Here is a 13,138-nt window from a genome sequence, read left to right as displayed (position 1 = left end):
TTTTTTTGTTGTTGTAATAATAGGTGGTAGGGTCCCTGAATGGGTAGTGTTTAAGGGCAGTATGGACTTTTTAGGGTTTAACAATGGGCAGTATTAGATGAAGCAAGGGAGTTTTAGGGCTGAGCATGAACATTCTTCTTCTCTTTAAATGTCATATGATAGACGTGCAAACATCCCTTGGGATAATGTCGCCATTACAAAAATAAACTTTAAAATAATTGTTAAAAAGTGGTTAAACAGCCCTAGACCAAAGATTGAGGGCTGGGTGTACCCCACACACTCCCACGGAACATCCCGCCATGATTTAGCACCCCACCCCTGGCCCAGCATGTTTGATGGATTGCCTCACCCCCTCTGAGACTTTTCCCAAGATATAGCTCATTTTATTTTAGGGATGTGTGACATTTGCATAATTTGTTTTTCCACCATTATCCGAAATTGCAGGAAAATTATGCTTAATTATTTTAAATGCAAATAAGGCATTTGGTGCTCTGTTATAAAATGAAATGTGTCAGTGTGTCTATTTTGGCTTCGACGACTCATTCCATTTCAAAAATGCCAAAAACACACAGGCTGCAGAAACCATCCACTTGCATTCTGATCCTTCATGTTGTGTTCAGGTGTGCGGCGCTGATTTTTTGCTGCGAACAGCGTGTAATTGAGCGTTGTAGCATAATAAAGTCATTTTGTGAATTTCTCATAACAAGCGTATTGCAAAAGTACCAAGATTATTTGAGATTATTCAGGTGTAATGGAAATTTCCACCAGGCATACTTTATTTCAGCCTGTGGGAGTGTGGGTGGTGATGTACAAATGTACCTTATTTGTCAACCTATGGCTGAAGCCAGATCTTCTGTCTCAAGACCATATAAACAGTTGGAGTGTATTTCTGGGTAACGTGGCGAAGCTGCTGCTCGCTCGCACCGCTGACATACACTTCTTCCATTTCCAATAAGGTCCGAGTCTGATCAATGGAATTTCATTTGGAGTGGTCTTATATTGCTTCTGAGCTTATTGATTTAGGAACTGTCTTTTCATATAACTCATAAGATACCATTGTAACTGACTAGGTTTAGTCTCATAATTGCTTTTGTTTTTCTTTCTAAGGTTTTGAAAGAAAAATCTATAAAAATTAATTTAAAAAAAATAAACTATTTGTAAGTTCTTTGTGATGTCATGGAGGATAATTAAAGGAAAAACATGCATTTCTCTTTACCTATTGCTAGATCGCCCACAATCACCGCTTATAAGGATTTCAAAAGTATCTTTGTTTGAGGCGATCAGGTAATATTTTAAGACTTACTGAGGCATACTTCCCTAGAGACCCTGATTAAAGCTCATTTATGAATGAGCCTGACTTTACAGCTACAACACCCCTGGTGTTTTCTGTCATTTTATAAATAATTTTTTATCCGTAGAATGCTGTGGGCAAGTTTTCTCTACGTTTCTAAATCAGCCTTACATCACTTTAATGCATACCACATCAATCACAGTCCCAATTTAAAAAAAATCCCAACGTGGTTTAAAGGCTTGAGTGCTCTGTGAAGAACAGAAATTATGTGGCAGCCAGAGGAAAAGTTTTTTTTCAAGAATGCCGACAGATGGAATGAACAAAAAATAGTTGTTTTGTTTCAAGCTGATGGTTAAGGTCCCAGGAAGGTTTATTTTGTTTTGCCTTCTTTAAGTCACTTGTAGAAGACTTTCTAAATGGCAGGTAGTAAAAAAGGGTGAACTGTATAGTACTTGTGCTCAAATAGAATATATATTCTTATTTTTCTCTAATTCAGACACTGATTGTCACTCCAGTCAAATATTGTGCTTGCATAGTTTCCAAGGCTGAAAAAGCCTGATGGTGGCCAATAAAGATTCTATTATAGCCTTTTAGCCCGCAGCAAGGGCTATACTGGTTGTTAAAGGCCCTGAACCAGAGTTATAGGCCTGAGCCGCAGGTGAGGGCCTATAACAAGGGTGAGACTATTAGAACATTCCACCCACCACAGGTAGAATGTTCTAAATTAAAAAGGGAGGAATATGAAGACAAACAGTGGAATGTTGGTGCTCTGGGTTTATACCAGCCATTATATGCCTGGAGCTAATCCATAGTCTTTAATGGATCGCTCAACAGTCCAATTTTCTAATATGAAGCATCGTTCAAACGCACTGACATCACCAAAATGTCTACATCCTATGATAGATGCCCCCTTCTTCTGGAAGCTTTGAAGTTCCAGCATCTGGGGATTATTTAGCCTGGTTTATTTTATGTGATTTATGAGAAAAGTTGAATATTAATTTGGTATCTGCCATAGAGTGGTGTTGGGACAGAATGGGTCCACTGCATGGCTCTGGAGAGCGTGCACCCCTGCCTCGAGTTCATCATCGCAGGTTCTATAGGGTTTTTAATTCCGCCTCAGCACGCATGATAATTATACATGAGCGATACAGGCTTCCAGTATCAAGGACTCTGTGGTCTAGAAGGGCACAAGATGAGCATCCGCCTCCCAGCTGTGCACCACTGCCTTCAACTCAGCAGGCTGCTGTGGAATGACAGTGATGGCAGGAACAAGATTAGAGTGGCAGGACAGGTCTTTTTACCAGTTTTCTACCAAGGGGATTGGTCAACTGGCATGCCTCGTCTATTTAAATTTTATGGCAAGACCGGAGGCTCCTATTATGCTTTCTTTTCTTGCTTTTATTCCAACAGCAGCAAGATAAACTAACATACCCAGAAGGCTTGGTGAAAAAAACTACCAGCCAATGGTAAACGAAGAAACAAATCATTGTCCAATCATAGCTCAGATCATAATATAAGGTCTATCCTGACTGCGAACAGTCCTCTTTTCTTGCTGCTCGCAGTCAAGATAAGTACCTTTTAATTCATTTCAACGAAAAGTTATGTTTCATGCTATGGTTATGGTGTATCTTATTTGAATGTTTCATTTGTGCGCAGCGACGTTTCATTGCTGCTTGACTTCGCGCTCGCACGCGCGTATGCTCATTATTTATTCATTTTTATCCCCCCCTCGTTTCTAACGACGCTTCTCCTGCTCCGCGCGCGCCTCGCTTACCGGCCTTCATTTTCCTCAAGCCGGTGGCGCAGCGCTTCGTTTTCCTCACGACCCGACTGCTTCTCAGGGTCGTTTGTCTCCTTGCTTCATTCCGGTTCAACGCCCACTGTTCACATGCCCCTTGTGGGAGGGGGTTTGTCCTCTTGTCACACGCCCACTTCATTTCCTTCAGTTTTAACCCTTTCTTTCCAGTTTTGTTACCAGTTTTTTCCCTAGTCTTTCATTATGCACGTTTCTGAGGAAAATAATGACAATGAAGGGGAAGCATTTAAAGAGGATTTGAATACCTTTATTAATACCTCTGTGGAAAATGCTGTTGAGGCCTCCATGAAACGTTTTTCCAAAACTATGGAGAATTCTATTTTAAGTTTAATGACCAAGACAATGGCCCATTCTGCGGGGATAGCAGAAAACCTAAGGTGGTACTCTCTAAGGTTCCTTTGGCGTCTCAAGTGGTTGGTGAGTCTTTCTCACTTATGACAGAGGACGTGGTTCCTCCCAGGCCTCCTTCCAAGGAGGGGTTAAAAGGTTCAGGTCGCAAACGTAAAGCCAAACTAAATAATCCAGAGGTACCACAGAAATTGGTCATTTCAACAATTTATGATACAGATGACGATATGGGTGACGCCACTGACCTTACTGATCTTTTTGATATTGTGGACCCTTCGTCTTCCCCTCCTAAAAAATTGAAGTTAGATGCTTTCGCATCTGAACCAGTGCTTGACCCCGAAGGTACTCCTCTCTTCGACCCTGCTTCTATTAGACACCCTAATTCAACCGAATGGTTTCCCATTGAACACGTGGGGGAGTATATCACCGCTAGACTTCGTCTTCCACTAGACAAGACGGTTAGGGCTAAACTAAAGTCTGAGTGCCCGAAGCCTTCTCTCCCTTCCCATATCACTTCTACTCCCTCTGTAGATCAACCTCTCATTACTTTTTTCTCAAAATTTGGCAAAGATCCACGTAAAGGAGTGGATAAGGCATGGTCTTCCTGCCAAGACAAATTGCTCGATCTAGTGGGTCCCCTTGCACGTATTTTTGATATGGCAGAGGCAGCTCGCCTTGACGGCTCCGAGCTCAATCCGGAAGAGGTATCTTTGTGGGTCCAGCGAGCCTTTTGCCTTCTGGGCAATACCAACGCAGCCATGACTCATGAGCGCCGCAAGGGCCTCTTAATTAAATTGGATCCCAAATTGGCCAATCTTGCCCCTCTTGATCCTGGGGTCAAGGCTGATGGTCTTCTGTTCGGAGATTCGTTGGTGAGAGACTTGAGCAAGTTCGTCACCACCTTTGCCTCCCTGGATAAAGCACAGCAATCCATCAAGAAAGTCTTCCCATCTCGGGTTTTTGGCAGTGCCGGAAGAGGCAGGAGCCGCTCTACCGGCCGTGGTTTCCACTCACAAGGCTCCCGTGGCTCCTTCAACTCGAATCAACAGGACTACAAGCCCCAGTTTTACCCCCAAAGAGGTCGGGGATACAGAGGCAGGGGCCAACGTGGCTTCCGCCACAACTCGTCCCAAAAAGGTAGGTGCAACAACCCCCGTTGGGGGACGTTTATCTCTTTTCCTTCACAGATGGCAGTCCCTGACAGCAGATCCTTGGGTTCTCAACACTGTCCAAGGTTATCGTATAGAGTTTTACGCTCCACCTTTTCAAGAAATTCTTCCCCCGCCGTTAGTGTTCTCCACAGAAATGTCCCTTCTGGTGTCCTCCGAAATACAAGTCCTTCTTTCCAAAAAAGCTATTCTAGCTTCTCCCTTCGATCCCTCAGGGTTTCTCAGTACTCTGTTTCTCGTTCAAAAGAAGAACAAAAAGATGAGACCTGTGATCAATCTCAGATATTTCAATCAGTTCGTGGTTTATCGCCACTTCAAAATGGAAACAATTCTACATTTACGAGACACTTTGCGTCAACACGATTGGATGATTCGTATCGATCTCCAAGACGCTTATCTAGCTGTTCCCATTCACGATTCCCACACGAAATTCCTCCAGTTTCAGTGGCAAGACGTCACCTATCGTTTTCGATCTCTGCCTTTCGGTCTTTCTTCAGCACCTTGGTGCTTCACAAAAGTGTTGAGACCGGTAGTGGCTTATCTTAGATCTCTTGGGATCCGGCTCATCATTTATCTCGACGATATCCTTATCATGAATCTGGACAAACCGGCCTTATTGAACGATCTCAACATCACTCGCTCTCTGTTACTCGATCTAGGCTTCCTCCTCAATTTGGAGAAGTCCTCCCTTATTCCGGCTCAGAATATGGAGTTTCTGGGGTTTTGCATAGACTCCCCATCGGCTTCCCTTCTTCTTCCTCAGTCCAAGATCTCCACTATTCATACGGAAATTTCTCAGGTGCTCCGCCGTCCATTAATATCTCTCAGATCCCTAGCAAGGATTGTCGGCCTTCTCTCGGCCTCTATTCAGGCAATCTTCCCCGGTCCCCTTCATTATCGGGCTCTTCAACGCCTAAAGATCAGACATATTCGGCAAGGCCTTGCGTATTCCGATCAAGTAAAATTAGATCTTGAATCTCGTCAAGAACTTCATAGGTGGATGAACCATTTAGAAGCTTGGAACGGTCGAACCATTTTCGCTTCCGCCCCAGATCTTGTATTAGAATCCGATGCAAGCCTGTCGGGTTGGGGCGCCCGTTGTGGACCAATATCGACTGGAGGTACATGGTCAAAAGAGGAGTCCAAATTGCACATCAACTGTTTAGATATGCTTGCAGGCTCCTTTGCAATTCAGAGTCTGGCAAAGGACAAAGTAAGTTGTACCATCCTCCTTCGCATGGACAATGTTTCTGCGGTTCGCTATATAAACCATCTCGGTGGCACCAAGTCAAAGGTCCTGGCAGACCTAGCAAAGAGCCTTTGGGAATTCTGCCTATCCAACAATCTCTCGCTCTCTGCGGAGTATCTTCCAGGGGATCTCAACGCCGTCGCCGATTGGCATTCTCGCTATCTCCGGGATTCCAGCGATTGGAAGCTTCTTCCCTCCGTGTTTCTCTCCCTCTCTCGGTTGTGGGGTCCTTTCTCAATAGATCTCTTTGCTTCTCGACTGAATTCTCAGTTGGCCCGCTTTTTCAGCTGGCGTCCGGACCCTCTGGCTCTGGCGACCGATGCCTTCCTTCAAGATTGGTCCCTCCACCTCAACTATGCGTTTCCTCCTTTCCTGTTAATCAACAGAGTCCTGTCGCAGATACGTCGCCAAATGACGTCTCTGGTAGTGGTAACTCCCTTCTGGCAGTCCCAGATTTGGTTTCCGTCTCTCCTAGAGTTGGCGGTGGACTTTCCCGTCCTTCTTCCCCCACTTCCCAATCTTCTCTCGGACCCCCTGGGCAATCCTCACCCTCTAATTATCGACCAATCACTGGTGCTGTCCGCATGGAAAATTTCCAGCCTTCCTCTTCTGATCTCGTCATTTCGCAGGAAGCTTCAGTCTTCATTAGTCGTGCATGGGCCCCAGGCACTTCCAAGGCTTACAAATCCGCCTGGTCTCTTTGGTCAAGCTGGTGTCTTCAAAAATCAGTCGATCCCTTTTCAGCCTCTTTAAATTTTATTGTTAACTTCCTGGCTACTGAGGCCAGTTCTGGCAAATCTTATCGTACTATTAATCTGTACAGATCCGCCATTTCTCTCAATCATGCCCATATCGATGGAAAACCTGCGGGAGCTCATCCCTTGATCTGCAGATTGCTGAGAGGAGTTCGTTTTTCAAAACCTCCGTTGGCTAAGTATTCTACTTTATGGGATGTTAATCTGGTATTACAGTTGTTTTCTAATTGGCCTGATAACTCTGCTCTTTCTCTGAAAATGATTTCTGCCAAACTCACTATGTTGTTATGTTTACTTTCCATTAAAAGAGTATCTGATGTGAAGGCCATGGATGTCTCTTCTCGCCAATTCACTCCTACTGGTGTGCTGTTCCATATTCACAAACGCACAAAGACTAATTTAAATACTGTGTTCTATCCATATTTTCCCTCCAATCCCAAGTTGTGTGTAGGTCAATGCCTAAAAGTTTATGAGAGTAAAACCTCTGATCTCAGGACTTCCTCCAGCTCCCAACTTCTTATTTCCTTCCGTAAACCCTTTCACCCTGTTTCTTCTGCCACTCTGGCCCGCTGGGTCATGTCCCTGGTCGGTATTGACGTCTCCGTTTTTGGAGCTCATTCCACTAGGGGAGCCATGGCTTCTAAAGCCTTTTGGGCTGGCTCCCGTCTGGAGGACATCCTAAAATCAGCAGATTGGTCTAATGATACAGTGTTTCGTACATTTTATTGTAAACCTGTTGTTACTGCATCTTCTTTAGTGGTAGATATGCTTTAAACAAGCATAATAGGAGCCTCCGGTCTTGCCATAAAATGTAGATTTTCCTAATATATTATGACGGAAAGTCTTAATTTTATTAAAGACACGGAGGCGAGTATTATCCCGCCGCAACACTTCTAACAATTGTTCTCCCTCCCCACAGGCACTCCAGCGCTTCCACCAGCGTCATCCTGAGGTTATCCCGGATCCTGCCAAGATCGCTTCTTCGGTTCCATCGCCTACCATGCTTGGATCTGAACTCCTCTCCGAGTCTCCTCTGGTGCTCTTTGGAAAGGAAGCCTTCATGTGGACTCTATCTTTATGCATTTTGTTATCCGTTACTCCATTATTTTTGTATTCTCTGTAATTGCTCGCACAAGAAAGAGGGCTGTTCGCAGTCAGGATAGACCTTATATTATGATCTGAGCTATGATTGGACAATGATTTGTTTCTTTGTTTACCATTGGCTGGTAGTTTTTTTCACCAAGCCTTCTGGGTATGTTAGTTTATCTTGCTGCTGTTGGAATAAAAGCAAGAAAAGAAAACATAATACTCGCCTCCGTGTCTTTAATAAAATTAAGACTTTCCGTCATAATATATTAGGAAAATCTACATTATCTGCCAGTCCTCTGTACCTAAGTACTTCATTGAATTCACGCGGGACTTAGATGATGGGGGTACGTTGTACTTGTGTGTGTAGAGGTTGTGCAAGAAGTGCGTCTCTTACACATTAATGTGGCTGCACAAGAATCAATATTGTTCTCCTGACTTACCCAGGAGGAGGATGAAGAGACCCCCGAGACCGAAATGTGAATAGCAGTGCTCCTCCAGTACACTCCACATTGCTTGCAGGTGACTCCCTGCTCCATCCCATCTTCCTGCTGATACCTGAAGACAAAAGCCATTGCAGGACCAGTCTAAGAAGAATGAGCAAAAGGCTAGAACTTCCCAAAATTTCCAGCCAATTTACCAAACTTTCTCTATGAGGAGACAGGGTTACACACCAGTGACGACTGGGAAGCTCTTTTGTGCTGCGGGGTTGGGGTACCCACCACCAACTCTACCATGTCAAGTTCAGGACCAGAAACCTTGGAAGTGCAACAGGGTGCCAAGAAAAGTTGGCTTTGGACATGCCATGAAGGAAGGAGCTAACCACCTGCTTATTTGGGCAATGAGGGTCCCCCTGAATAGGGAAGACGCTACCTTAAAGAGTGTGACAACGAAGGAGCTGAGGTGGGAGCGAACTAGGCCTAGCACTGCAAAGTAAGGAGGACCTGCAATGCTCACAGTGAAGGGAAAGAACTAGAAAACCCAGGTGTCCAGGTAGTGTGTGCTCATCATGTAGGGGCTCATGGGGCAGCCCTGATGATTAACATAATCCCTGGCTGGTTATCCCCGTTAAAGTAGGTAGCGCCTTAAATTGTGCAGAGCTAGTAAAACTTTGAACACATTCAGCTGTCATTGGTGAGGATATCACTCAACGCCTGAGGAGGATTAATCGGACCACGGCCCATTGGACAAGGAGTAGCGCAAACAGAACACAGCTGCTCAGCTGAGTAGGTGTGCGCATGGGCGCACTCAGCATACCACCGAAACATTGGCTGAGCTCGGTAAAGAGCCGACAGTGCCACCTGGTGGGCTGCGCAAGAGCAGCACAGCACCATGTGTGGCGATTCTCTGGATGACCACAGATAAGAGCAGGGCTGACCTGTATATCACAAACATTATCAAAGCCTTGAAGAACTTTGCAACTGTGAAAGGCGAGCAAGTTACTCCATTCAACCTGAAATCGCCTGACTACAAGATGAAGGGGTCAGGCAGATCACGGGAGAAGGGGAATCGCAGAAACAGTTATCCTCAGGGTCCCCTCCCAAGGGTCACAAGCCCATTTGCACAACGACTGACTACATTTCATTACAAGACCGGAGGCTACCATTATGCAAATACTTTTATGTGCTGCCCAAATATGCAGCCCTTTAAAGAATGTTAATACATCATAAAAACATAGAACATTCATAACACCATAAGAAGACAGTGCACACTCCAATCTCCTTCTTTTGTTCGCTGCTCCTGACACAGCTAAGTACCTCTTACATTCGTGGCACGATTGCTTGTTTATTGTATTCTGTTATAATACATTTTATCTCCTTAGCATTATGCTTATTATTATCATTCTAAATGTTCAACTATTATAGTTTGTCCTGCTTTAATATTTTGTTTATATTTATATTAACCTTTTTCTTTCAGTCTCCATTCTACCCTGTCCAATATATGGTGGTGAATGGGGTAGGTATCTTTATTGTTTGTAACGATCGTTTTTATGATTGTTTTACATCACAGGATACCCGTGTTACATTTCAGGGTATCTTACATGTTATGCCGCTTGTCAGCTTCCCCACCCCCACGACGCGTGAACTCCGCCGTCTGATTTATTTAATTTAAGCCCGTCTCTGGCTTCTCTACAATTTTGTTTGTTTATTGTGTCCCGCCCCCCTCCCCTCCCCCCCAAAAAACCGAAGGAATCACGCTTGCGCTCGCTCGCGGAGAGCGAGTCATTGGCGGGCTGGCTGGTTATCATTTGCGTCCTTAGTGACGCAAAACACTTCTGTGGCTCGGGGGCAGTGCTTAATTTGTGCCGGTGCTTTCCGGTGCTTAGCACCGGCACATATTTATCAGGGCCGGGTCTACAAAACACAAGATATCTGCAACTGTGCACGACATAAATTACCTCACTGACTCGGCGCATCACATACCGATCCAGACCATCTGACTCGTAATTTATTTACTGCCTGCATAAATCAATCCAATATGCTTATCAGATTCTATTGATTTAGTCGTGATGGTCACGATGCGCATTTTGAATGGGTTTTCTTTAATTAGGGCGGGGGCACGTTGCTATGGTTACGGCTCCTCGCTCAAGCGCGTAACGGTGCCTGACCGAGTCGGAGCCCTCCTGCTGGTTTCTCCTGTTTTTTAAATTACTCGATCGCCACCCGGTGGGCATTTCTTTGCATTACTATCCTTTTAAAGGATTTTATATCAGCAAGGAATCAGAGTTTGTTTTAAGGGTAATATTTTCCCTGCATTTTGATTGAAAGGGCGTACAACTCCCCTTAAGCCAGCATAAAACCATAAGTCTTGAGGCCTTTCTTCACATCTACTGCTTTATATTTAAAGAGATCCTTTAAAGAAAATAGATACTAATAACCCACAACAGCCCCCTAAGGAGGAACTTATGGGTGAGAGCTTTAGAGGTTCCTTGAAGATGAGCTCAAATCTCCCATTAAGGAAGCGGTTGCCGCTGCTTTAACTAAAAGGAAGAGGGTGTCTCCTGTTGTGGAGGTTTATTTTTCTCTTTCTGACGGAGACCCCCCCACTACCTCTGGACCTCTAAAAAGAGGAAAGGTTTTCCAGAAGAGGAAACATTTGAAGGAGGCATTTACCCTTACTAATGATTTTGGTCGCCCTCGCGCTACGATAGATATTGGTGCTCATAGCAGCACGAAAGATAAATCCCAACACCTTGGGACATTGAGAAAAGTTGCCCGTAGCAGCATGAGAGAGAGAAATAACCTTCATGGTACAAATGATTTTGATGATTCCTTAAATTCCCATTCTGAATCCTTAGATTATGAGGACTTAGACATGGATGAATTTAATTTTGATCCTCAAGATACTCTTGATAATCTTGACGAGGACTTGGAACAACCTTCCACTTCTTCTTCCGTTAAGGACCCCCTCGGAGGGAAAATGTTTAATCATACATTTGTCTGTCACCCCCGCAGTTCTGAATGGTGGCCAATGGACCACGTTAGCAAATATTTATCCCAAAGGGTGAGAAAATCTCTGGACAGAGAAACTCGCAACCTTTTGCGTAACGAGTGTCCTAGACCCTCCTCAGAGGTCACGGTGTGCAACACCCCCAATCTAGATCCGGAATTGATTACATTCCTTCTCAAATTTGGTAAGGACCCCAGGAAAGGGATAGAGAAATGCTTGAAGCAATGCCCAGATAAACTTCTTGATGTCCTTGGACCCTTATCCAAGATTCTGGATATGACTGAAGAGGCAAGGGCCAATAACATTCCAGTCAATATTGATCTTTTGAGGGGTTGGTCGCAACATGCGATTTGTTTTCTTGGTAATGCTAATGCAAACCTAATTACGGAACGTCGAAAAGCGGTCCCGCTGAGGATGAATCCTAAACTTGCTGACCTATCCTCTAAGGAGGACTTGAGTAATACCAAGGGACTCCTATTCAGAGATAACTTTGTGAAATCCTTGGGGAAATATGTTTCCACTTTCACTGCTTTCAGCAAGGCTCAGTCTAGCATGTGGAGAGTCTTTGAGGGTCGTCCACTTTTTGGAAGGGCTGACAGGAGGGGACTGACTGTCAGCCGCAACACCTATAGGTCCAATTTTTACCCCCAAGACCAGAGAGGCTCCTCTCATTTCAATAGAGGCTTTCGTTCAAACTCAATTATCTACCCCCCAGAGAGGGAGGAGTTCAAGATCCCGTTGCGGAAAACCCAGATCTTCAAATCAAAGTTACCAAGGTAAGCCCAACTTGTTCCCTTTCAAAGGTGGGAGGAAGATTGAAACACTTTGCACACAATTGGTCAAAGATTACACAAGACCATTGTGTTCTAGAAACTATAGTTGGCTTCAAAATAGAATTCTGGGAACAACCTTTTAAAATCAAGATTCCAAGAGAGATGACTCTAGACTCTAAGAATTCAAAACTTATAGAATTAGTGATTTCCGAGATGTTAGAAATGGGAGCCCTCATAAAGATCCCTTTATCCGAGATTTCAAAGGGTTTTATAAGTACTATTTTCCTAGTAAAAAAGAAGGACAAAGGTTGGCGTCCTGTCATAAACCTAAAATACCTAAATACGTTTTTAACTTACAGACATTTCAAGATGGAGGGGATCCATCTCTTGAGAGATATTTTACAAGCCAGGGATTGGCTGGTAAAATTGGATCTCAAAGATGCCTATTTTACAATACTCATGGATGAGGACAGCCAAAAGTTCCTTTGTTTTACTTGGAAAGGAACTCTTTATCAGTTCCAGTGTCTCCTCTTCGGCCTGTCCTCAGCCCCTTGGTGTTTTACCAAAGTCCTTCGTCCAGTTGTGAGTTACCTCAGGGAGAGAGGAGTTTGTCTAATTATTTACCTAAACAATATTCTCATTATGTCTCAAGACAAAATAGAAATTCAGAAACATTTGCAAATGACTGTAGATTTTCTTCAGAATCTGGGATTCATCATAAATATAGAGAAATCTATCATGGTTCCGACACAAGAGTTAGAATTCCTCGGATTCCAGGTAAATACTATCCTTTCCAATCTAATTCTGCCTCACAAGAAACATGTTGCTCTTATCCTATCAAAAGAATCAATTTGTCTGAAAGACCTAGCCAGGGTCCTAGGTCTTCTGTCATCTTCTATCCAAGCTATTTCTCCGGGCCCTCTTCATTACAGGGGTCTTCAAAGACTAAAGGCTTTAGGTCTGAGAAAGGTTTTATGGTACGAAGACTAAGTTCCCCTCTCAGAAGATGCACAAGAGGATCTACACTGGTGGTTAAAGAACCTTCAAGCATGGAACGGAAAGTCTATTTTCGGAAACGTTCCAGACTTTACTTTGGAGTTAGATGCGAGCAACCACGATTGGGGAGCACGCCTAAACAATCTAGAAACCGGGGGGAGGTGGTCTTTAGAGGAACAATCCCTACACATAAATTCTCTAGAGA

At 44.1% G+C, this 13,138-nt stretch overlaps 1 protein-coding gene across 1 annotated transcript; it reads left to right on the top strand.

Annotated features, from left to right (window-relative positions):
* The first annotated feature begins 3,540 nt into the window (after positions 1-3,540).
* LOC146772699 (uncharacterized) lies at positions 3,541-11,944 on the top strand. Its single transcript, XM_085637025.1, has 2 exons — positions 3,541-4,592; positions 11,013-11,944. Exons 1-2 carry the CDS (start codon positions 3,542-3,544, stop codon positions 11,942-11,944), a joined length of 1,983 nt encoding a protein of 660 aa, XP_085493151.1. The 5' UTR covers position 3,541.
* The last annotated feature ends 1,194 nt before the right edge of the window (positions 11,945-13,138 follow it).

Source organism: Triturus cristatus, chromosome 12 (genome assembly GCF_964204655.1).
Source record: "Triturus cristatus chromosome 12, aTriCri1.1, whole genome shotgun sequence".
Taxonomy (NCBI): domain Eukaryota; kingdom Metazoa; phylum Chordata; class Amphibia; order Caudata; family Salamandridae; genus Triturus; species Triturus cristatus.
This window is presented reverse-complemented; position numbering and strand designations above follow the sequence as displayed.